Here is a 27,471-nt window from a genome sequence, read left to right as displayed (position 1 = left end):
GGATAGTACTTAGCTCTATAACAGTGTTGTCCAAACTTGGTCACTTTAAGATGAGTGGACTTCAACTCCCCAGCATGGCTGGCTGGGGAATTCTGGGAGCTGAAGTCCACTCATCTTAAAGTGGCCAAGTTTGGACAACACTGCTCTATAAAAATAGAAACACTGCAAGCAGAAGGTCTCATCTTTCGTTAAAAGACCACATAAAAACCTGTCTGAACATATGGAGACAGCACTGAAGCTGTGTGTAGCATAGAACTGAAATTTCTAAAACAAACATCTCGGCATCAGTGGAGTGATGGAATTTGGGGTACTGTGATGAAGCACAAACGTATTCAGTAAATGCAATCAAGAATGGCACCTGGACTAAGATATTGTAATAGCATGCTTTCCATTTATTTCTGAGGTGAATGCCATTCAAGTTTCTAATTATAATCCAATCAATCAACCAAGGGATGTAATTAGTGAATTTTCCCTTTTTTTGAAATAAAGATGGACAAATCTGCAAATCTTACTTTCTCATTTTTGTTCTGAACTAAATTCATTTTGTTTTCGTTCCATAACAATTGTAATCTACAAATTGGACTCCAGAATCCATTCTGTGGAAATGTCCACTGCACGTTCTGTTTCAGGGTTATTCTGTAGCTTTCTTCAGTCATTCACTCAATCCACAGTGAGGATCTGCTGCTTCAGCTATTGATGTTGTTGCCCCTCATATAATGCATTCAAAATAGAGGCAAGCCTGAAGAAGAACCAGTTCTAATACCACAGAAATGATAGGAATAAGGTACAAAAATAGAAACACCAGTTCTAAACTTAGAAGATATATATAAAATGTGTTTTTACCAAGTCAGACTATTGGTTAACTTAGCTTAGTCTAATCTATCCAGTCTATGTTTTAGGCTATAACTTTCATAAAAAATCAAACAACATGACCAATTTTACGAGATTATTGGAAGACACTGGGTTGCATATTCCGTCTCCTCCAGTGGGAGGAAATTTTCATCCAAATTTTAAGATTTCCTGGGAAATGCCAAGAATTGAATTTGTGACTTTGTGCATGTGCTCTGTGATTGAATTGCAAGGTTGTTTAACTTCCATGGACCAAAGCTACAGAGCTTTTAAGAGGAGATAGATGGGAGATGGGTTTCCATACATGCTATTGTTCAAGTGAAGACTTGTTATCTTCTTAATCAATTTCTTTCAACCCAAATTAGTATTTGAACCATCTTTGGAGGTCCACATTATTTATAATAGGGTACATTCCCCCCCACCCCACAGTACAAGTCCAAGTGCCAGTTCAGGAAAACTTGTTTTCCATTATTTTTGGAAGAGCTTACTATAAGAAATGTAGCAATGATGTTCAGTCAGATATCCTTCAAGATACAATTCAAAGGCCTAATTGTCCTGTTCTTTCAAACTGGTTGTATTGCCCCTTTCCTGTTCATTACTTTAATAATAGCTTATCTGAGAATAAAGATGTTGGTTTGATGAAATCTCTGTATCACTGCCCTCTTGAAGAAGATATACCAGGACACATGGCTTTATTTTAGTTCACTATATCTAAGCTAGCTGTGGCAGTGCGCTCCATAAACTCACCAGCTTAAACTACTGAACTTTGGCAGCAAAGTGGTCAAATTTTGGCCCAAACACAAGTTGCAAAAATTCAGCCATGCCCTTACTGATGATGAGTAGGATGGCCTCATGTAGCCTTTCAGAAGGTTGTAAGACTGAGTGGTGCCCTCTGGCCCCTCAAAAAGTTATTTATGTTTTGCGGTTTATTACCTCTTGGAATTAATGTATCTGATTTGGGACTTTGTTTCCTGGTCACAGGCTTAATCCCTGGCATTTGTTGGTGACAAGACCAGAATGGGAAGGACAGAAGTTGTTCTACTGATCTTCCATCAGGACAGAATAGAGAAATCCGCCTTCTATTCCATATGAAAAGGAATTATGGCAGCAACTGAGACTTAAGGCCTTGTACTTTGCCTGTCTCTCTGGATCAGTTTCCCAGGCAGAGGGAGTTGAGTGGTGTGAAAGACTAAAGTGGGGCCAGGTCATCACAGATGCTTTCTGCATCTGCATTCACTAACTTGTGTATGGCTTATTCAGAGGTAAGGTATAGATTATTTGAGAAAGCCTACTCCCAAGTAAATAGGCACACACAAAATCATAAACTCTAATTGCATTTATATATTTTCCATAGAAATAAATTAATACCAATTAATCCACCCAGTGAAATTCTTTTCCCCATTCCACAGGACACCCTTAATATACTAATGCCTAACTTGTATGATGTGCTGGCAATGTTTTTATCTTTAAGTGATCACGTGGATATTTTAATCCATCTTAAATCAGACTTCTCCAGTTGATGAAGGAGCACACAGAGCTTGTTTCTAAAGGCCAGTCTCCTTTCTGCAGAGAGGAGTGCTAGAGAGGCATCAAAATTACTCTCCCTCCAATCCTAGCCCTCTCAAAATGGCAGTATGGGCCTATCCCCTCCTACAATATGAGGTAATAAATACTATGAATGGGCTGTAGTAAACTCTCCAAACAGTCATGAACATATCCACCCTATTTGAACTGGAAAAGGTTTTTGTTAAGTTTGTCCTTTCACTTCTCTTCATAGTTTAAGACTCCAGCTCCTGATTTGAAGTAGTATGTTTCCTGAAAGGCTGAGCATACTAAAGCCAAGGTGGCAGTTGCTTGATTCCTGACGTAGTTTTGTTCTCACTCAGCAGGCAGAAGACCTTGCAGAAAGCCTATCTGTGGAACCACTGAGATCTGTAAATATGCTGCTAACTGGCCCTTTTGTTCTCACTCAACATGTGCTTCTACAAGTGAGAAGATTAGAACTGCAACATTAAAGGTCCTCTCTGACTTCCAGGTTTTTGCTGCTGAATTGAAAGGCTATTTTGTTCAGAAAACCGCATCCTTTATTCATTCTTTTGGTGGACCATAGCACAAAACCAAAATATCTTGGGTGTGTTCTATTTAAATATTTGAGATCCATGACTACTCAAAGGTTTTAAATCAAAGGATTGCAGTTACTCACACTGTGTGAGTACACATCAATAGTCCACCCAACAATCCCTACCATCTCTCTCTCTCATACCCACATACACACAAATGCTGACCATCCATCTCCCTTATCAAAAAAAAGGAATTGTACAATCAGAAATTTCTTAACTGCAAATGACTTTTCCCTACCTATGTCAAGAGTTAAAGTGGGACAAATTGCCAAACTACTCTATATTTTTGAAGAAGTACCCACCAATAGTTGTAATACTACAAGAACAAAACAGTTTCCAGGGAAACTGCAACCAGCAACAAAGCAATTTAGGGGGGAAATGGCACATTGAGGAAGAAAGCATTAACTGGATGGATTAGGGAGTGTATCCTGCGGTGTATGAGTGAATCAGATGTTGCATTACTGAGGAATATCTTACTGTAGGTTGACCTTAGAAATGCCACCTTGCTGAGTACACTTCCCTATCACTCAAGAGTTTTGTTTCCATAGTATGTTTCATATCAAAATTATATTTTTACATTATCCCATCTTGCAATAATTTAAACTCACCTAGAAGTTGCTTTGAGAGAACAGTCCTTGCAGTCTCTGACCAACAGCTCCCCTGACTGAGTCTGGCTTACGCCGTTACACATCTCTCTCATTTTTATTGCTAGAAGTGCAAAGCTGGGTGATTTTTTTTTTCCTGAAATAATTGATCCCCAGAGAAAACTGCAGCATTTTCACTTAACTGAAATGATTGTTTGAAAAATACTTCAGTGCATTTCTGTGAAAAACCACTAGAGAAACACCAAGGGTTATCATTAACCAGCAAAAATCCACCCCATGTAATGGCTGAATTTACCATTAATCCTAAATCTAGGTAAGTATGATGTTACCTAGTCAGTGGAGTTTAGTTCTGAGTTTTCTGTATTTCTGAAATATTATCCTTCCTCAACCTTTGGCCCAGATGTGTAAATTTATCACACACACTCAGCTAATAAGCCTGGGATATGGATACAGGCTGTGCTGAATTCAGTTGTGCTACTGATTTAGGGAACTAAAAATACAGACAACACTTCTGGTCATTGGGAGGAAAAGCTGAATTGCAGCTGCTGGGGGGCAGGGGGAGGATCAATTTGAAAAGGAAGATAGTACTGTAGTCAGGAAGTTTTTGCCTTCCACTGCCCTGTTGCTCAGATCAAGGATCAAACACAATGGTGGTACAGACTAAAGGAAAAAGATATCAATAAACTATTAAGGTTTACTTTTCTGTTTTTCTAAGAGGAAATGCTGCTGATCCAGACCAAGATCTTTTGACAATTGAAAAAGCCTCAGTGCTAACCTCTGTATGTTCTTTGAAAGTAACTAAAAATTCATTGTAGCTTACCCACAAGAAAATATTGCCTTAATAAGCAAATGGTTTCTCAAAGGCAACCATGGGTTTGTCTTTAATTTCCACTAATTTTTATACTACATTTATCACTCAATCAGTAGAAGAATACTTTGGAACTCCCTTTTGAGATATTTTTACTTGGGCCCAATAAAAGTACCATCCTATAGCTATTCTTGGCATGTATGGACATTGATTTTAATGGTGTGGCATCTTCAGAACTCAGTTTCACCACAGGATAAACCACAGAGACACACAGAGTAGTGGATTTGCAAGCGGATATAAGCAGAGAAAGGTGGAATAAAAATTAATTGATAAACAGTTTTAAAATGACAAAGGTTCTGTCAGTTTGTACCTGTTGCTATAACTATATTTTGAAAAATAATCATCTGGAGTGCAGTAACTATTTTATTTTATTATTTTATTTTTTGTTCTCTCTATATAATTGTATTGCAATTTTTAGAAAAGAAATACAACAAAAACAATATACAGAAAGAAATTAAGCAGTAACCATTTTAAATCTAAGCCTTTTTTTCTTTCCCAAATCTTTCTTTTTCATGATGACATTGAGGTGCTCTGCTTTTTTAATGATCTTTTTCATCAGGAACACTGTATGGTCATGATAGCTGGTTATAAAATACATACCGATTTCAGAAACAGAACTTGTTCTTTAACTAAGGTTCTTTTTCTGTTTTGATAAGTGCAATGTTTAAGAATTTCCTAGAGGTTCTGATAAAGTTCCCTCTGTTATTCCTAGAAATGCAGGGGGAGGGAGGAATCAGCTGTTCTTGCTACCATTGATAGATATTCTAAAGTGTTCTAAAAAGAGATTCCTCAAAGACTTTGAAGCAAACTCTGGAAAGCAACAGATCTGAAAAAAAGGGGGAAGCTCTTTTCAATTAAATTGTCCAATTTTTATAAAGGGAGTGCAAAGTCTCAAATAGGAAGAAATGACATAAAGTACTTCATTTATTTTGGAACGCCAGGAAATGTTCTCTGACTCAAAGCAACAATAAAAGGCTGAACATTTGTAATTAACAAAGAAAATGCGACCCTGATTTTTCAGTTGTGTAAGTGGAGTACTTTTTATCAGATACCAGAAAGATATTCCTCTCAAGTTTTTCTTCACTTGCCTCTTTCAAAGCTGATTCACAAGGCCCACATTTGAAGTAGAAATCTTCCCACTGAAATATTTGTATCCCCAGGATTAATATAATCTTGTAAAAGTTCCCTGAATTGTGATCTTATTGAGGGGCTGTTTTCCCCCCAAGAACAAGTGCGATCCTTACATCAATTCTATATGGCAGACCAGTATAATTATCCCCTCACATTCCAACATTGTACATGCTAGGTTGGGGGAGGTAGGTTGAACCTCGTAGAGGCCTGCCCAAGGATGCTGAATAAGTTCTTGATGGAGAAGATACTTGACCAGGGGATCTCTCGGGAGCATTGTCCCAAATCATTTCATTCCCTGAGGTGAAGAAAGTGGTATCCATTCCATGTGCAGAAGATGAACAGACAGCTGAAATACTGATGATGGGACAGAAACCTCCATTGCATCAGGGCAGGAGGCCAATGGCAGACACATACCTATTCAATATCCCTGTGTTATTCACACCTGCATCCTTTGCATCCTAGAGTAGCCACTTCATCTGCTTAACCCAGAGTTGGCTGAAACACAGCTAGTAAATGACACTACTGTAGTTCTCAATGAGTTACCATATGTTGTTTAATTCCATCAAGGTGGTAATGGCATTGGTCAGCTATGCATATGTATCATGCATCTAAAACACAGACACAGATTACAATGTATACGTCTGTCCATTTTCCATACTGCTTGTCTACCCTTAGTTTTAGGCAGAAATTGTATCAGGATTTATATGGACCTTCTTTGAAACGATGAGCTAGGAATAAAGCACAAAGATCAGGATAAACTCAGCCTTCCCACAAACAACCTCCATATAATGACCCACTTCCGGCAAGGGCAATGTATCAGTTAGATGGGGTTCTTAGTAGGGTAGTAATTTGATATTACTGGAGACTGTGAAGAAGGAGTAAATCACAATGATGCCATAGCAAATCTTCTTTCTGAATCTTAGAGACTGATTTCAAAATGATCTGAATGATCCAAAGAATCAAAGTTGAGATGTTGAGGGATGGAAACAATGGATAAAAACAGTATCTTCAAAGCTGCACAGAACAAATGGCCAAACATTCTCCTACCATTGTGTAGGACAGGACCAGTTTGGGGTTTTTCCCAGGGAAAGTTTAATTATGTAGCTAGAGGGACAGGCCCTGGTGAGGAATCCAAAGTAAAAAGCAGGCTGATCTGCCGTGCAGCCAGGCCATAGTCAAGGTGAAGAAAAAGATGGGATTAAAAGGATTAGGGCAAAATGAACTAAGCAACTTCATCTTTTCACAGCAGCAGCATTCTTAAATGCATTCTGAAATTCTGAAGTACTGTTGTCCCCTGACTGAAGGTTTGGAACAGCAATATAAATACCTTTATTAATAATATATAATAGTGATAATTAAGAATGAAATATTCCAGCCATGCCAGCTAATTATATACCATTTATCAAAGTGACATGATGCATCTGGAAATCATCTTTAGCTTTACATACTAAGAGAGGCATAGCTTATGTTATTAGTATGTAGACACAGAATATGGGCCACTACTATTTGGTCTGTGTTTCTTTTAGGCACTTAAAACAGATCAATGGTCCAGTTAATCCAGGGATGGATAGTCTTCTCTCCTATTCTGTTTTATGATCATTGCAGCCTCTCCCTTATTATGAATGTATAAACAATTGCACACCAATTGTAAGTATGCATTCAAATTTGCAGAAAGATGTCATACTTCACTTTGTGTCATGGACTCCTCAGACTCCGAGACTGAGGGGCTTGATTCAGCAAGTTGCCGGTCTCAGAAGCCAGCAGTCAATCAGCCCCAGGATGTGTTGGCAGCTTCAGTGTCAAACGATCTCCTTGGCTCCTCCATGTCAATGCCCTTAATTGAACCAAACTTGTATCTGGTATATTTAAGAACAGCCACCAGTGATGGGCTGTCTGTTGGAAACAACTCATCATTCCTCTGTCCTTGCTTCCTGCTCTGCTCTAGAGAGTAAGGAAGATGACCTTGATGGAGATCCATCACCCTGGCATAACTCCATCGAGGTCATCTTCCTCACTCTCTCCATCTGCTCTTCAACTCAGGCTGGCTGACTAACCTCTCTGGCAGGATTCCTGGCCTATCATGGACCCTGTTTGCTTCTCTGTTGCTGCCATACTCCATTTCCTTGAAGCTGGGTTCCATTTGCCTCTCACAGCCTGACTCTAGACTGAACTCTAAACCATCCATGCTGCACATGGCCTTGAGGCAAGACCTTGCTTCCCTGTGTTTTCTGGAAATGCCATGTGTGCCGGGTTGCCCGATGGCCTTGGAGGCCTGTCTTGCCTGAGAATCATGGGCTCCCATCTTGCCAGCTTCAGCCCTTATAGCTGAGCTCCTGTCTCTCCTTGAGTGCCCATGATGCCACGAGGCCTGAAAAGCTGAGCTGATTCATTCTTGGCTCATTCCCTTCTCTGGAAGAAAACTGCGCAAAGGCAATTTTTTCAAGTTACTTTTGGACTATGGGATATGTAGTATTCTATTGTCAGGGATTCTTGCCTCATCCCCTTCCTAGGATTTCTGTCCTCTTACCTGCAGAGAAGGTGCCTTGCCATCCACCTTTTCCTGTAGCTCTGAATAGCTTACTTCCTCAGGGTGGCCGGCTCCCCCATTTTCTTATTAAGAAAACAATGTGGCAAGGGAAGGCTTAGGAGGGTAGGATATCAGCTGGATGCTGTTTTTGAGCCCTCCCATTGGTCAATTATACAGAATAGTAGTCAACTCCAAGGGGGACAGTGGGCAGCAATGGGAAGATTAGTGCAGGACAGCTGCCAAAGATCTGAGGGGCAAGCCTGCTGGCTTTGTGGATTGGAAAGAATTAGAGTTCAGCACCTAGTATCATATCCAGAAACACAAGCTTTAGCACTACAAATAAAGTTTGTGCCAGGAATCCTCTTACTTCCCTCCTTCTGTACATTAATAGTAATTTAAAAAACGTCATTCTTTGAACGCCAGTCAGGATAGAGCCAAATTGGTATCATTATGTGCAAGAGGGAGACAATGGTAGGCTCAGAGGAATTCTAAGGTTTGTAGAAGTTTAAACTACTGTACTCTCAAAAAAAGATGGCTCCCTAAAATTATCCAATGGCAACTGAGCACATCATCCAAGGAGAATTCATTGTTGGCAATCAATCATAAAGGAAAACCCAGGAAAGAAGGAAACTGGAATGGTGTATGTCAAGCAGAGCACTGCTGTCAGACTGGCATCCTGAATCTGTATTAATAGTATTCATATGCCTCTCATGTCACCAGACTCTGCAGCCCCCCAAAACCATAAAAACAATGCATATAATACAATATAACCTCCACAACATGGAGTTAAAAAGTCCCTCACAAAATATATGAGAGAAAAAAACAATAGGCCACCAGTAAGTCCATTCATAGCCTTGCAAAATGACTGTAACTAAGGGCCCAGAACATATCTGGGAATAAGGTGTTCCAAAGGATCAAGGCAACCACAGAGAAGGTCTGCCTTCTGGTGAATGACCACCTCACCATCCAAGGGGGCAGAAGCTTGAGCAGACTACCTTGAGATGACCTGGCAGGTTGGGGAGAATCATTCTGGAGAAGATGGTCCCTGATATGGCCAGGAGTCCCACTGTGAACAGCTAACACTTTGAACTGGCCTGAGAGCCTATTGGTAAGCAGTGCAACGACTGAAGAATATGTCTTACATTGCAGCAATGAATCTTGCCTGTCAACAGCCTGTCTGTGCATTCTGTACCGGTTGTAATGTTGGGGTCACACTTCCAGGTAAAGTGTGTTGCAGCAGTGAAGGAATACTTGGTTACTGGTTCCTCTTGTATTGTCCAGCTATGTCTTAACCTCAAACAACCTGTGAAAGTTTGAAGTTATATATCAAGCACACAGAACATCCGACCAAAGCAGAAATTATAGTCACGGTACTACATATAAGAACTAGTAGTCTACATGCCATCAAACCAGCAAGGTATTTATTGACGTTGGTAGCAACTGCTACGTTATTCATCTTTATTACATAAAGGTTTCCACAAAATGGAAACTGTTTTTAATAGAAACAAGGAATTAAAAAAAAAAAAAGTAACCCAGAGAATTCAAAACTGCAAGGTCAAAATCTTCCATCCACTCCCAATTCCTCTATTACTGATTTCTGAATGGTTTAATGGATACTGCTTATTTCCTTCTGAGTCAGGGTCCTTTCCAAGTGCCGGTAGGTGATCTGGTAACAATGGCTGTCCCTTTTTGTCCTAGGGAAACAAACAAACAAACGATCAGTTGCTGGTGTTAATTTATACAAAATTATACATCTTTGGAAGGAGAAAAGAAGAAGGCTTATCCCTGCAGTTATTTTATGCTTTTCTTGCCATGGTGTTTAATTATATTTCTCAAGTTACCAATACAATGGATAGAGTCAGACTCAACCCCCTTTCGTAATGCATAATTAACCTCTCTGGAGGAAAGAGCAGAACAATCCATTTTTGAGCTCCGCTTGTGTTTCAAATGCATACCATCTTGCTTCATTTTTTCTCCTTCTTTCCTGTCCCAAATTGTTGTGCCAGAGCATTTACCTTTCTAAGATATTTAAGCCTCTGTGAAAGGACAGGGCAGCTATAAGAAGGAAGCTGGTTCAATTGTTCTACAGAAAAAAATAATCTTTCATAACTTTGTTGTATAGCCAGAAGCACTACTTTAACAAACAAACAAAAGCCGCAATCCAACTTTAAAAAAAACAAGAAAAAATTAGCATGCATGCCTTGGGCAGTGAAAACTCTGCAGAACTACCTCAGTAAAATCTCTGCACTGCTCTTGTTTGTGAACAGCCTGTATCCAGGTTGCATCTCTTATTCTTGGCAACCAATATTGGCAATAACCTCAAAAGCCCAAGCGATTGCACCAAGGTCATGTTGTAAATAAATCTTATTTTGTAGAACATTGGTCTTTAACTGATAGATGTTGGCTCCCAACTACATCATGATACTTCTTGAGCTGGACACTGACTGCTCTTTAAGAAAAAGAAGACAGAGAGAATGAAGCAGAAAGAAAAAGAGAAACTGTAAGAGATAGAGAACAGAAAACAGGCAGGAAATAAAGAGTCATTTAAAGTTGGACCAATATTTCACTAATACTGGCTCTGGAAACAAACAGTACCTTGGATGAAGAAGAAGCAAGACTAAATAGATCTGACATGATAACAGTTTGCAGTCTTTGTCTCAAATAACTCACTTTTCCCAAACAGATCCAAACCTATATTTTACAATCAAAGTTTCAGCCCAAACAACAAGTCCCATCGGAGTGTGTATGCTTAAAAATTCTGCATTTAATAACAGTACGTATCCCATTTGTTCATATTGGGGAACATGGACCTTCAGATGCCTGTTGTTCAACAGCTGAGAGATGAAAAGGCCTGAAAACCCCACTGGACCATAGAAATCAAGATGACTTCTACTTTTTATACTAGGAGGTGAACTAATTCATTTAGCTCAGAAGGTTAGAAAGCTTGGACAAACATGAGTGTTGTGGCATCTTAAAAATCTTCATCAGTCTTTTACAGCAACACCAATAAAAAGCCTGCGATACCTTAAAAAGTATTATCACATATTCTCTTATGGATCATCACAGTCCATTGACCATGATCCACTAAAGCTTATATTGTAATACATTTGCTAGATTTTAGTGGACTGTAATTCAGAAACGTTTATAGGATAATAACCTTGCTACTTCTTAAGGTGTCATAAGGTTCTTTGGTTTTGCTGCAAAGGTCTACCATGGCTATCTTTTTGGAACCTGGACAAAAAGAAATCAAATGTAGAGGCAGTAGGCTTTAAAATTAAGGACAGTGATGATGGTGTTGCTCTGTGAAACGCCATGTACGTTTATCATGCTATACAAGCAAAAAATAACAAATGAGAAAGACAGGCTTAGGGAATCTTAACATTTAACAGATTTATTATGACACAAGCTTTTGTGAACTAGAGATCACTTCATCAGATGCATAACATATTACATGTACACTTGGAGTGGTTAAAAAAAATAAAAAATAACTGGGCCATATTCCATGAAATGCAAATCTATGGTATGATAAATTGATTAAGTCTTTAAAGTGCCAGACGCTTTTCTATATTTTCATTAAAATGTTATTCCTTAACACTCTGAAAGCAATGATGTAAGCATACAGCTCTACTGGTTTTAAATACCAGGGTTGTGAATGGCATTATGCACTTACATGATGCAATTGTACTGTGTGCTGTTATTCTGTACAATAACTAAAATTTACATTTACCTGAGGGCAGAGGAAGCATAAACACAACTGGAAAAATGACATGGTGATTCCATATTAAAATGTAGCAATATTTTATTTGAACTCAGTGGCCATGCATTTGATGTGGAAAGTGCAGATTTCAGTGTGCTCATGTGTTCTAGGTTCTCTTAAATATCTAGCAAGTGTGAAATCACAATATTCGTCTACAAATCTTGCTGGAACAAATTTGTCATTTGTCCCTTTTAGGAATGCAGGACATGAAATTGTTTGTATATATTTATGACAAGTCAAGATTGATTCCAAATAAATGTAGCCAAAATGAACAAAGGAAGGTGTGAAAAGAGATGAGGAAATCCCATCGTCTTCCTCTCAGTATCAATAGGGGTGATCTTACTGGAGGATAGGTTGTATATCCACAATCAACCTTTTAGGAGACATATCCATCATCCTGTGTTACTAAAAGTACTCCACTTACTGTAATATAACAAAAACAAAGCCTTTCTTGCTATATCATCTAGCCAATGCTGCCTTATTCCCAAAGGCCTTATACTGCAAGCAGTAAAAGAGATTTATTCCAGTAGTATTAATATATATCTTTAATTGATAATATAACTGATAATTGTACTAGTGGCATACTGGCCAAAATATTGTTAGCAGAAAACACAGCATGTTGCACAGGTTCAGCTAAGGCTGGTAAACTAGTTTACACCATCTTTGTATTACTAAGAAGTGTTATGGGAAAGCTTTGGTTGACTAAAGCAATTATGGGAAATGGAAGTCAATATTTAGAGCCCATCTTGTAATGAACATGGTTTATGGAAGATTACAACTTGGAATAAAAAAGGAATTAAGATAAAGAGTATGAATTAACAAATAAAAGAAAAATAGGCATGTTGTGTGTTTGTGAAACCAAGGGAAAGGGAAAGGATGTAACAGATTTTATTTTTTATTTTATTTATTTATACATCACATTTATATAGCCACCCATTTCATACAAAGCAACTCTTTTTATTTTATTTATTTTTTGATTGCTTTAAAAATAATAACAGAAAAAAAGAAACAAAACAACACACAAAGATAATTATAATGCAAATACATACATTCTCAAAGGAAAAAAATGCATAAAAAGTGCTTAAAAAGTGAAAAAAATACAACAGAAAAAAAGAAACAAAGAAACAAAGTATAATACAGTGGTACCTCGGGTCACGAACTTAATTCGTTCCGCGACTCTGGTCGCGACCCGAATCAAATTTTCCCATAAGGTTCAATGTAAATACGGTTAATCCGTTCTGAACCATATGTATTTTTTTTAAAAAACCGCAAAAATATGAAACAAAATACAGTACAAAGAAAGAGAACGCTAACCTTGCTCAACGCGACTTCTGGCGTGGAGGACAGGAAGGTGGGTGGGGAGGCGGTTATTGCTTGGAGGGAGAATCCCCCTCCCTACAGGAAGCCACGACCATGTGTCACGGAAGGGAAAATGGCTGCGGATCCTGTTCGTCACCCGATCCAGCGTTTGCGGAGGCAAAATTTTGCGAACGGAGCTGTTCGTGACCCGAATTGGTCGTGAACAGAAGCGTTCGTGACCCGAGGTACCACTGTATATTCTTATAACACCAGTTACAATTCTATACATGCTTATCTAATGTAAATATTATTCAAGTGCATATATTAATTTCTAATACACATTATATAACTATCATTCTTTTTAACCTACTGTATTTTGTATAAATGAGTTCCATATTTCATTATACTTGTCCATACAAAGTCTATGTCTATAGGCAATCTGCTCGTAAGTGGCAAGTGCAATCAGGTCTTCAATCCATTGAGTGAATGGGGCCATACATTTATCTTTCCAATGCTGCAAGATCAGTCTTTTGGCCATAGTAAGGGCACCGAGAATCCATTTACATTGTCCAGTTGTCAGATTCCATGTACTAGGTATGTAATTCAAGAGAAGATTATCTCTGAAAATTTTAGCTTTTGTCACATAGTCATATTTATATAGCCTATTACTTTCTCTCCAAACTTAGTTAAGTATAGGGCATTGTAAAAACATGTGTTTTAAAGAAACATTATCCTTATTACATCTCCAACAAAATGCGGTCTTAGACAGTCCTTTTCTATACAAAGGTAATGGAGTCCAATAAATTCTAAAAATTATTTTTTGTTGTTTGTCGTAGTTTAAGGTTCATTGACACTCTTGCTAAAGAAGTTAAAACACTCTCCCATTGCCTAGGAAATATAGAAACCTCTAATTCTTTATTCCACTCATTTCTTAGTATCTGCATATCAAATTGATTTATTGATAACAAATATCTGATCATCTGTCATCATTGGGTGAGTTATCATCAGTATGCTGATGATACGCAGCTATACATCTCCATCCCTGGTGAAGTAAGTGATACTGTGGCCACCCTTTCGTGGTGCCTGCAGGCTGTAAGGGTCTGGATGGGGAGCAACAGGCTTCGACTGAACCCCGGTAAGACGGAGTGGCTGTGGGTTAATGGCTCCTCTGTATCCAGGATTTTGTCATCTTTGGTGCTGGATGGGGTGGCACTGCCCCAGACAGATCCAGTGTGTAATCTGGGGGTCCTCCTAGACTCACGGCTCCTGCTTGAAGAGCAGGTGGCAGCCGTGGCAAGGAGGGGCTTTGCACAACTTCAGGTTGTGCATCAGTTACGCCCTTTCCTGGATCGGGATGCCCTTCGAACAGTCACTCATGCCCTTGTTGTCTCCCAGATAGACTACTGCAATGCGCTCTACAAGGGGCTACCCTTGAAGAGTATCCAGAAGGTACAGCTGGTCCAGAATGCAGCCGCGCGGGCTATTGTTGGTGCCTCAAGGGCCCATATAATGCCTCTGCTCCGCGAGCTGCATTGGGTGCCAGTTTGCTTCTGGGTCCAATTCAAGGTGTTGATTATCACCTTTAAAGCCCTACATGGCATGGGACCAGGTTATCTAAGGGACCGCCTCTCCCCTATGACTTCAACCCGTCCCACCTGATCACACAGAGAGGGCATGCTTCGGACCCCCTCAGTGAAAGTACTTCAACTGGCGGGGTCCAGAAGGTGGGCCTTCTCTGCGGTAGCCCCTGCTCTTTGGAACATCCTGCCCCCGGAGGTGCGATTAGCCCCCACGTTCCTGGCCTTCCGTAAGGTTTTGAAGACCTGGTTCTGCCACCTGGCCTGGGGTGGGGTGAGAATACCTCAAGCATGGGGATGGCTAGCCCCATAGAGGCCTCGACCTTCAGCCTCAGGTTTTCATCCCCTTGGTCTCTCCTTCTTTTAGTTATTTTTTAATTTATGGTTTTATGTGTTTATATATTTTATGTTCTAATGTTTATTGTGAATTGCCCAGAGTTCCCCCATTGGGGGGAGATGGCCGGTTGAAAAATTTAATCAATCAATCAATCAATCAGTCAATCAATCTATCTATCTATCTATCTATCTATCTATCTATCTATCTATCTATCTATCTATCTATAAAAACTAATAGTGGGTTTTTTAGTTTAACAAGGATTTAACAAGTTCTAGTATCTCAGGTGTCTCTGAAGCTGAAAATGCTGCTGGCCCAAATGTTGTTAACAAATGTTGTAGGTGTAAATATTGGGTTACAGCTGATAGATGATATTTATCTCTTAACACAGCATATGTTAAAAATTCGTCTTCATTGTCTATCAGTTGGTTCAAAGTCAACATCCCCGCTTCCATCCAATTTTTCCATATCACCACCTTTTTCCCAATTTTTAAAGTTAGGTTTCCCCATAAAGTCAATTTAGCACGGGAAAAAGAGTCAAATCTTTTTTTTATTAGACATTCCATTCCATAATTTTATGACTGACAAAATTGTTTCCAGAGATACTAGAGTTCTAGTGTATTTAGTTCCTAATACAGTCCATCTAACCAAAGGTGCTATATATATATATATATTCCAAAGTTGCTCAAATCAGAAAATTAACACCAATTGTTGGCGTCCAATGTTTAATACTTTACAATAGGCAAGCATGGTGATATAGCTCCAGATTCAGAAAACCAAATCCTCCCTAATTAATTGGTAATTGCATTTTCTGTAAATATATTTTCGGAATTGAAGAACCCCATAGAAATTTTCTGAACAAGGAATTTATTTTCTGAAAATATTTTACAGATATATGAACTGGAATTCCTCTCAGAATATAAACTAATCTTGGAATAATATTCATTTTGAGAGCATTCACCTTTCCTCAAAGGGTGAGGTTTAATGACTCCCATCTATTGATATCTGAAGATATCTACTGATCTCTATTTTATTTATATTGCATGTTACTGAGTTATATTTTTTGGTATACACATACCTAGATAGTTAATGGATTCAGTACAAATACGGAATTGATATTCCTTAAATGGATGGGTAACCAAATTTTCACCTATTGGGATCAATTCCAGTTTGGACCAGTTAATAGAGTATCCTGCTATTTTACTAAAGGCATCTATCATTTGCATCAACACTGGAGTAGTAGTGTGAGGTTTAGAAATAAACAAAAGAATATTATCTGCAAATAAAACCAATTTGTGTTTAACTGAGTTATGTACTACTTCCTAGATCTCCCTATGTTGTCTAATAGCACAAGCCAAGGGTCCCACACAGATATTAAAAAGCAAGGGTGAAAGTGGCCATCCTTGTCTAGTTCTTGTAAATAGTGGAAAAGTTGCAGAAAACATGCCATTAACATTTACTTTAGATATAGGTGACTCATATAATATCTTGATCCATTTTATGAATTCCAAAGAAAATCCAAACCTGTTTAGTACAAGAAACATGTACTGCTTATATATTTTGTCAAAGGCTTTGTGCTTCCGGTTGGGATGGTACTGTGAGTACGCATCTCTTGCCTCTCTCGATTAAAATGTTTTCAAACTTCTGAATTATTGGACTGTGTGGACAAAGACTTTGATCATCAGGTAAATAAGACTTTTCGTTACATGTAGTTTTGTATTTAATGAGCTATTGGAATGGCAACTAGACCCAAATATTCAACAGCCAGCTTAATTTCAGCTGCGCCACTATCTGCTGAACCAAGGAAGATGGCAGAGGAAGATTCTTCTACTAATTTGTTAAAAGAGATCCTGGCTCAGCTACATGTCTTGAAGCTGACCCAACAAGATCTGGCCGAGCTTAAAAGTGGTTTAAAACAGATGCAAGAAAAAATGGCTTGTTATGAGCATCAGCTGCTGCCCATGAGACTCTTACTTAGGCTAGTCATAATATTTTGGATAAATGAGTTGCTTACGAAGAGTCACAATTGTGCAGGAAAAATCTACATGTGATTGGCATTGAAAACCCTCCAAATCAATCAAACTTAGCTGAATTTATGGAGGATTTTTCAGGAAGCTCCTCCCTTTGGGAACAGGCTTTCCAGTCAAGATTGAGCATGTGGTTAAAATTCCTTTAACGAGACAGAAGACTGGAACTAGTTTCAATATCATTATTGTGCAATTCCTTCATGTTACCACAAGAGATGAGTTTTTACGTATATATCGCCAGGAATCAGTGAAGTTTCCATTGAAGTGGGGTTCCAGTCAAAGTAAGATATCAATCTATCCTGATTTTACTAAAGAAGTCTCCAAAAAGAGAAGGCTTTTCACATAAGCACGAAGTCTTCCCAGATCAGTACAACTTCAACATTTCATGCACATTCCAGCACATTAATTCACCAAGACCAGATTCACAGATTTGATCATCCTTTTAATGCAAAGGCCTTTATGTTATCATTGAAATGTGGTGATGGACAAGCCTGATTGTGTCTCATTCCATGGAATGAGAATAAGGGAGAAGTTTGAATTTGCCCAAGATTGTGCTGGAAAAACTTATTTTAAAAGGCTCTACGCTTGTATTTTTTTTCTCTACTCCTTTTTTTGTTTTTATTATTGTTAATTTCATGATAAAAAGTCTGGGCACATTGCCAACTTTAGTGTCTATGTCTACGCACAATATATTTGTTTGAACTAGTAAGTTTGAAATTGTTCTGAATTTTTCACTTATAAGAAGAGATACGAAACTACAGTGCTATCTCATTTGAGAAGTCATGTATTTCTTTGCTTTTCTTTATTTTTTTTAGGGTTCTTTTTAGTCTCTTTAATAACATTGTTTGCTGTTTTATTTTCTTGCACACAATCACATTTTTCTTTTTTTCTCTTAAGTATAGATTCTATATATATGTAAAAGAATGGGTATTTGAATGCTAATCTGAGTTTTTATGGAGGTTCTACGTCTGTGAGCAATACTAGAAAATAAATATTCAAACATAGAAAAGTTCATTACTAAATATTTGTTAAATGGTATAGGTCATAAAATGAATTGGTATTGAGACAATATTGATAAGTGGGACAAAATAAAATTAATGGATGAAATTGGTTAGTCTTAATGTAGAAGGGTTGCAAGAATCTAAGAAACAAAATATAATTTTAGTATATTTAGAATCGTTAAGGGCAGACATTGCTTATCTACAGGAGACTCATTTAATGGAACAGGCAAATCTCTACTATTGATGAAGGATTCCCTGGACAGGTTTACCTCAGAGATACTTTGACAAAAGCTAAAGGTGTGGCCATTCTGTTTCGAAAAGGATTCTCAACTGATGTACAACAGGTTATTATAAATGGGCGTTATTTAATTTTATGTGCTAAAATAGCAGGGACTGCAATAGCAATCGTTAATGTTTATGAACCTAATTTAGATTCTCCTATTATGTTTAATGAATGTTTTTGACACTTGAATGAGTGTATTTATGATAAAGTGGTAATAAGACAAGATTTTAATGAAATATTGGATCCAGAACTTGATAGAAACACACTGGTTTGAAGAAAACAATCATTAGTGAGGGAAACAATTAAGTTCTATATTGAAAAATTGAGTTTAATAGACCCTTGGCATCTGATGCATCCAACTAAAAGCGAATATGCATTTTATTCAAATAGGCACCAGACTTTTTAAAGGCTTGATTATTTTCTAATATCATCAACTTTATATCACCATATTCAAGAATGTAATATTGATGTTTGTTATGCTTCAGACTGTAAGATTTGCCCCGTTCGACAGAGAAACTCTCGTGACACGTGTGGTTCACAAAGGTTTACTCATGCGTAACGTAGTAGTCACAAGCAAAGCCAGGACTGGCTTGGTACAATTGCATCACTTGTTATATTCCCCCCTTCCCGCGCTTTTTCCCGCCTCGTGATCGCGTTGCGGCTGTGGGCTATTAGGCCCCCCAATGTCCCCCCTGATCGTTCATGATGGCAGGGTCGGTCAGAGTCCATTGTCCTTGATTGCCAGTCCCCCTCCGGCTGGGTTGGTCCCTCCCTGCTACGTGCAGACCCGCGGGTTCTGTGCTGCGTTGCGATCTTGTTTCGCTGCCCTGCGGCCCCGTTCCTTGCCTGCTCGCGCCGTTATCAGTTCATAGTTGAAAGCTTCCGCTGTGGTTTTCCTGTTTAGCTGGCCGCAGGTGGCTCGTTAATTAGCGGCGCTTTCGGTTCCTCTTTTCCCCGCTAGCTACCGCCGGTGGATTCCGCGTGGTCTGGTTGCGAGCTTCCCTGCAACCCCGTGCTTCCCTGAAGCCTCGTGCTGACCGAACCTGACACAGACCATAGTGCAATTGCCTTGAAGTATGTGTTTCAGAAACCGGTTAAGGTATTGAGAAATTGGTATTTCAATGTTTCCTTATTAAATGATAAAGAATTTGTACAACAAACGCAGGTAGAGACCTTACAATACTCTGATCTGAATTCAGAAACATCGAGTGCCCAAATTTTTAAATGGGAAGTGTATAAAACATATATCTGAGATCGAATTATTGCTTATACATCCTACAAAAATAAGATTAAAAATAAAAGGGAAAACAATTTGAAAGATGAACTGAAACATTTATGGGCACAGATGGTTAAATGTCCATCTAGTATTTTGCACAGAGAAATACAGAAAAAGAAATATGAATTAAATACTATAATATCACAGCAGCAGAAGTCATGCTAACATGTTTATGACAGAGATATTGGGAGAATGGTGAAAGACTCGGCAAGATTTTGGCGAATGGCTTAAAGCAAAAGAAATTATTAAAGCAAATTCCAATTATTAGAGATGAAAGAGATGAAATATATAAAACTTCAATGGATATAAATTATCAATTTTTAAAATTTTATTCAGAATTATATTGCAAACCAGAGAATGTACTGAATGAAGATATAGTGGCCTTTTAAAAATAAACTTAACCTACCACATTTAGATGATACCCCAAAGAACTTTTATTTGCTCCACTATCTGAGGTAGAGAGTAAACAAATAATTTTAAAAACAGCAAGTGGTAAAACATCAGGACTGGATGGATTCCCTATAGAGCGGTATAAAACATTTATAGATCTTTTGGTGCCAAAACTTTGTCAATTGGATAATGAGATATTTGATAAGGGAATTTTATCAGTAGCATTTAATCAGTATAAATTTATACCAAAAGCAGGTAAAGATCACACTCAGTGTGCTAATTATTGTCCAATCTCATTGATTAACTTTGATATAAAAATCTTAACAGCAGTGTTAGCAAATAGATTACAGCAAGTGATATGGTTTGTTATTAAGAATGATCAAGCCGGGTTTATAAAAACTAGGCAAGCAGCAGACAACATTAGGTTACTTGTAGATTTAATAGACTTGAATAAAAACAAAAATCAATTTGTCACTTTATTATTAAATGCTGAAAAAGCCTTTGACAAAATATACAAAAAAAAAAAAGGATGTAACAGATTTATAAAATGTCTGATTTTGCAAAGTTGAGGAATACATGCAGGGGAGTTAAAGTGTATGAATAGAAGAACTAAAGTATATATAAGAAAGTATGAAAGTAGGAACCCTTAGGTTGGTAATAGTTACATGTTATGCTCCAGTGAATGGTGATAATGGAAGAATCAGAGATAATGTTGGGAGGAAATTGTGTAACACTATGAATGAATGCAATCCAGAGAAAAGAATTTTTTCATTAGGTGACATGAGTAGATGGCCTGGAACAAGATGAGAAAAAGAGATCATACTACCTGGACACCAAGAATGAATGAAAATGGTGACTGTTTGGTGAGTATCTGGTTCAAAAAAAGTTTATTTTGAATATGTGGTTTGCGCATGTCTACTTAGACATATACATGACAAAGAAATGAATATAATGTAACAGCACATTTTGTTTATGAGGGAAGAGTGAGAGATTAGTGAAGGATTCAAGGGTGATGAGGCCTCTGAAAATGGGACAGACCATTTTTTGATAGTGTCAGGAGGGGATCTTTGGAAAAAAATGGATGTGAAAGAAAAGGAAAGAAAAGAAATGAAATGAAATGAAATAAACAGGAGTGAAATTAAAACTACAGGAAGAGAAAATATGAGTCCTGTATGAAAAACTATTAGAAAAGAGATTACTCATCCACAAAGTGAATGGAAAATGGATGTAAGGAAAGAAAATGTGGAAGTTTTTGGGAAAAGAATTATGTTCCAGTGTGCCACTGAAGCATGTGGAGTTAAACCAATGGGAAATATGGTAAAGGATACTTGATGGAACAATGATGTGAAAGAAGCAGTAGATGAGAAAAATGCATAGAATTATTGCGGCTGCTGCTGAAAAAGAAAAGGATAAGAAACATCATGTATTATATACAGAGAGAAAACAATAGTTTCAAAGAATGTAGTCAAAGAGAGTGAGGAACAGTTAACATGAAAAGAAGTAGAGGAAATGCAGAATTATTTAATGGAAATTAAAAAAATATATACTGGAAAAGGGTGAAGAAGGCTAAACAAGGTGCCCCCAGAAGAGTGAATGGAATTAGAAATAAAAGTGAGAAAATTATTTGGGATAAAACTGAAGTGGGGGAAGGCTGTAAGGAGTATTTTAGAGATTTGTTGGGAATGAAATGGAACTGAAATGAATGCTACAAGTTAGTGTCTGAGGAAAACCAGTGAAAAGATCTATTGAAAAATGATAATGCTGCAGTATAGTGTATCTGGAACTCCGTTAAAATATGGATGTGGTGTGCTTATGGAATTGTACAGCTTGTTTACTGTGCATGTGAACACTACATCTGCCCTGACCATTGGAAGATTGCTGTTATTATTGTACCCCTTTGTTAAGTATGTCTGGGAAGGTGTTTGGTAGAATTCTGATTAAGGGTATGAGAGGTGACAATGAGCAAAATTTGGGAAGTGCAATGTGGATGTATGCCTGGCAACGGATGTGCAGGCCAAATGTTTGCTCTTCAGCAAGTTACTGAGAAATGTACAAAGGTGAGAAAGTTCATGATTCATTTGTTTAGATAGAGTGTACAGGCTTGAATTAGGGAATATTTTGAAAAGCAGGGAGTTGAAGCAAGGTTTCTGAATGTAATAAGATACATATATGATGGAAGTAAAGCATGTATGAGAGTAAATAGAAAGTTTAGTGAGTGCATGTATAAGGATTGCTTGAGGTAAAGACAGAAGTGTGTTGGTTGGGAATATGAATACACAAGTACTTTTATATGCAAATAATGCTGAGTTGTTGGCTGAGAACCTGAATTATTAGCTGCATATGTTAGACTGTATTGTGCAACAAGAAATACAGATCAGAAAATTAATATATCAAAGGTGAAGGCAGTTGTGTCTGACAGGGAAAATGGAATGAACAACTGCAAATTATACATAAAGGGTGAGAAAGTAGAGTAAGATGATCAAATTGTGTACCTTGGTAGAATGTTTACTAATTATGGGAAAATAGAGAAACTCTAAGCCATGCTGGTAGAAAAGTGGTGGGAAGCATATGGTTCATTGCAAGGAAGAAATGTTTGTTTAAAGAAGCAAAAATGGCTGGATATAAGAGCTTCTGTTCACTTCATTATATGGTAGTGAGAGTTGAGTATGTCAGGACAAACATAAAGGTGAATTGTATGCAGTGGAAATAGAATACTTGAAGTGTGTGATAAAACAAGAAGAGAGAGAATGAAACGGTGTTGAATTACTGTGGCTTGAATACAAAACTGAGTGATCAGTATGAAAGAAGTACTTTGAGAAGGTTTGATCATGCAGAGGAAATAATGAAGATTGAACTGAAAAACAAATATATGGGGAAATGAATGGAGAAAACCCAGAAAGTCATGGTTGGGTGGAATTGATGAAATTCTCAGAAAAAAAGAGATGAAAACCTTAGGAACAAAAAAGCAATTGTTTGAAGCAGTGGGTGGACATAGTGAAAGCAAGAATAGTTTGCAAGGACAGAAAGGTATGGAAAGATGTATTATTATAAAGGAATATACTGTTAGGATAAAGTTTTTTCTTTTTTGTTTTGTGTTTTTAATTTCTTTGGCTTATTATTTCTTCTCTTCTGCACTTTGCATAACAATGGTTAGCCCAAAAAGGAAGCGTGTGACTGGTGAGGCGGGCCCCGACCCTCCCAATTTTTCAGAGGGAATGGAAGACTTGGCTTTGCCAACTTGCATGGGGTGAGGAAAGATACAATCGACCCTGGGGATGGCTGGCACCTTGATGATGCTCCCTGAGTTTATTAACCCTTAATTAACACCAGCCTCTTGGAAGTATCATAAAGGAAGTTTGTGTTTTAGCATATTTTAATTAATATTTATCTGTTTTAATGAATGTTTACTCTGTTTTTACTGTAAACCGCCCAGAGTCACCCCACAGTGAGATAGGCAGTGACAAATTTAAAATATAAATGAATGAATGAATGAATGAATGAATGAATGAATGAATGAATGAATGAATCTACACATGTATTATTTTTATGTGCTGGGTGCTGAGAACAAAAAGACTTTTTTAAACATAGATGTTGGAGAGGAAGCCTCTCTTCTAAGCAGCTTTGTGTGTTGTGGGAATTGCATGAATGGGTGGATAAAAATAGACCTGCTTTTCCCAACCTGACCACACTTCTGTTGTTTTGGGAAAGCAGTTCCCAGGATTCTGTGAACTGTAGCTCTAACACAACTGAAATAACTTCCTAATCTTTGGAGCATCAGCAGGAGAAAGGGGTGGATCAGTCTATTTCCATTCCAAGTCAGTTTCTCAGGTATTCAGTCCTAAATTCATTGCATCCAATGTTCAGTCTATGACGTTTTTAAAAACTCACATTTCTTATCCAGTTTTCCCTCACATTCATATTGTTCTACAGAGCTTTATTTTCTAATACACTTATTTTTACACTTCCATGATATACACATTTTTCTATGCAATGTTCCAAGGATACACTTTGCCCCCTCCTTCCTTTAATATATGCATGTCGCAATGTAAGTTTTTTATAGATAATTTTTATTAAAAGTTTTAAGAGCAACAATAAGAACTAATACTAACTAAATTAGAATAGATGAAAAGAGAGAAATTACAGAAAAGGCTAAAAGTGCAATAAGAAAAGAAAATAGAAGAATGTAGGAAAGAAGATAAAGATATATAGAAAAATATAAAGGTATAAAGAAATAGCTTCCAATATTCTTCACAGCAGTTATAAGTGCAATTATATTTTAACTTCTCTCTCTAAAGTTACACTGTGACTCTTCTCTTTCTATAATCTATCCTCTCTAATCATCAAAACCATAAATCACAACATTGCAAAATACAATTTCAAATCTGGTAAACCCAGTTCTCCTCTTTCCTTTGCATCTTGTAACATTTTATATTTAACTTGTGGTTTTTTCCCCTTGCCATACAAATTTAGATATATCTTTTTGCTATTTTTTTAATGGTACATCAGTTGTCAAAACAGGTATTGTATGAAACAAAAACATCATTCTAGGCAAAACATTCATTTTTATCACAGAAATTCAGTGATAAAAAATGTCACAAAAACAGTGACATTTTAATTTCTTTCTTGTCTTTAATGTCATTCCATGTCTTACATAGTTATTTTGAAATAACATATAATTCATATTTGTCATAATAATACCAAAGTATTTTACTTTTTTCTCAATCTTAAAACCAGTTTTCTCCATCAGTTCTATTTGATCTTTTAATTTCATATTTTTGTTAACATCTTCATCTTCTGATTATTAATCTTAAAACCTGCTAAAATACTAAAGTCCTTTAATTTTCCCATTAATGTTTCTACTCTCTCTAGTGGATCTTCCAAAACTAACAGCAGGTCATCTGCAAATGGCCTTAACTTATAAATTTCTTTTTAAATCTTAACTCCTGTGATTCTCCATCTTGTCTTATGTTATTCAATATTCAATACCTCAAGAACTAAAATGAACAAGAGTGGAGACAGCAAGCATCCTTGTCTTGTCCCTTTTTGAATCTCACAAGGTTTTGTTAGTTCTCCATTAACAATTTAATTGTGCTATCTGTGAAGTATAAATCAATCTTACCCATTTAATAAAATTATCTCCAAGGTTCATACATTCCAGAACTCTAAAGAAAAAATCCAATTCAAATTGTCAAAGACCAGCAAGGTATTTATTGATGTTGGTAGTAACTACTACATTATTCATCTTTATTACATAAAGGTTTCCACAAAATGGAAACTGTTTTTAATAGAAACAAGGAATTAAAAAAAAAAAAAAGTAACCCAGAGAATTCAAAACTGCAAGGTCAAAATCTTCCATCCACTCCCAATTCCTCTATTACTGATTTCTGAATGGTTTGATGGATACTGCTTATTTCCTTCTGAGTCAGGGTCCTTTCCAAGTGCCGGTAGGTGATCTGGTAACAGTGGCTGACCCTTTTTGTCCTAGGGAAACAAACAAACAATCAGTTGCTGGTGTTAATTTATACAAAATTATACATCTTTGGAAGGAGAAAAGAAGAAGGCTTATCCCTGCAGTTATTTTATGCTTTTCTTGCCATGGCGTTTAATTATATTTCTCAAGTTACCAGTACAATGGATAGAGTTAGACTCAACCCCCTTTCGTAATGCATAATTAACCTCTCTAGAAGAAAGAGCAGAACAATCCATTTCTGAACTCCACTTGTGTTTCAAATGCACACTATCTTGCTTGTTCATTTTTTCTCCTTCTTTCCTCTCCCAAACTGTTGTGCCAGAACTATGTGTCCTCCTGAAGATATGCTAGCATGAAGACAACTCACATGTAAGGAGTCTGAATACAGGAGACAGCTTGTTGGAAGCTCCACTGAAGTACTATTACTGCAAGACATGTATACATTTCCTAGAGACAACCATAATCTTTGGTGACCCTATTTAACAGATTTTATATTGCTGAAACATATACAGTTAACCTTCCCCCTGTAGAATAACAAATGACTCTCAATAGAGATTTATATATAGGAAGGCAGGGTGAGAGTGTGCATATTCTATGAACTATTTCAAAAGACTTTTGCAAATGTTTTTGCAGGAACATTTATTTATTTACATATCCACATGCACCTGTCCCAAAGGAAAAAAAAATTAAGTATGTATGTATGCATGTACTTATAAATAAGACTCATATGGCCACCCATCTTGTAAAACACAACTCTGGGCAGCTCACAGCAACAACAGAATAAAAGACAATAAAACCAAGAAAGCCAGGTACGTGACCCACCATCTCCAATCCATCAAACCATACAATCTTCAGGCTCCAACCTCACCCTATCCCAGCACCTGGAAGACTCATAATACAAGAACTCGCCTTCATTAGAAATGCTTAAAAGAATGAGTGGCCATCTGTTTGGGATGTTATATGACAGGTTAGGCAATCTGACCATGAGAAGCATATTTGGCCCCCAGCAACTTATTAGCAGTCTCCCAGCACTCTGAGATTACACCACTAACATTCAGTAGCAACATTACTGACTGTCAGTGGTATGGGTTTTCATTTTTCCTACCCCAAATAAGGGTCAAAATGGAAGTGCTTTGCTGAAAAGGTTGCCTACCCCTACTATAAGGAAGAGTCTTCTTCCATCACCAAGAAGCTTTTAAATGTTATCAAATCTATCTATCTGTCTGTCCGTCCGTCCTTCTGTCATCATCTACTTACCTACCTAATTTTAAAAGTCCCTCAGATTTCTTGCACTGTTGCAGTCAAGTACTAATCTGTAGCTCCTGTATAGCTTCTATACAGTGTTCAGCCTGAATCTTCAGGGCCACATACTGCTTCTCTGACCAATGTGCCCCCCCTGTGTGCTAAAGGCTGGACCTACAGGTAGGCCTTGTATTTGCAAATGTTTCAAAGCCACTGTTATAGAGAACAGAGAAGTAATGCTGCTGACATCTGAAATTTCAAGAACTTAGACTGTGATTCTGCTAGGTCAACAAATGCAAAGATTAGCACCAAATAAGGAGAATATTTTTTACCTAAACTGCACCTTCCTACAACTCATCCAGTTTGCAATTACATACCTCATTCTCCTTTCATTAGTCTTTAATTGATCTTCAGATCACAACATCCTCAGCAACAGCTTTCTGAAATGAAACGCTAAGTACGATGCAATACTGCACAAGGCAGGCAGGAAAAAAGAGCAAAGGGATATTGATGGATTCAGATGCCACAGGGAACACCCCTTTTTAACAAAACCAACGATGGACAAATAAAAATAGGCAAGACAATAGATTTATTTTTATTCTGTGTAATTTTTGCAGGAAAGCAAAGAATAGCAATCCAGGAAGGAGGATTCATAATATTAGAGCAATTAATATGAGCCATCCTTTCTTGCAAGATTATAACTGCATGACGTGGG

General features: G+C 37.5%; 1 protein-coding gene across 6 annotated transcripts in view; it reads right to left on the bottom strand.

The window, feature by feature from the left end:
• Positions 1-9,505: 9,505 nt before the first annotated feature.
• FARS2 (phenylalanyl-tRNA synthetase 2, mitochondrial) overlaps positions 9,506-27,471 on the bottom strand; it is a 238,406-nt gene continuing 220,440 nt past the window's right edge. For 5 of the 6 annotated variants that reach the window (XM_088131034.1, XM_088131038.1, XM_088131039.1 and 2 more), the window contains one exon: positions 10,329-25,525. In XM_088131034.1, coding sequence (XP_087987160.1) covers positions 25,387-25,525 — 139 coding nt within the window. In that variant the 3' untranslated portion in view covers positions 10,329-25,386. Of the gene's footprint in view, positions 9,795-10,328; positions 25,526-27,471 lie in introns of those variants that run through there. The other variant, XR_015794111.1, reaches the window with a different exon arrangement.

The sequence above is a fragment of the Python bivittatus genome, unplaced genomic scaffold (assembly GCF_059951505.1).
Source record: "Python bivittatus isolate LINGU-HERP-01145 unplaced genomic scaffold, Pbiv_v1 ctg000840_np1212, whole genome shotgun sequence".
In the NCBI taxonomy this organism is placed as follows: Eukaryota; Metazoa; Chordata; class Lepidosauria; order Squamata; family Pythonidae; genus Python; species Python bivittatus.
Note: the sequence above shows the minus strand (reverse complement) of the source record. Positions and strands in the feature narration are given on the sequence as shown.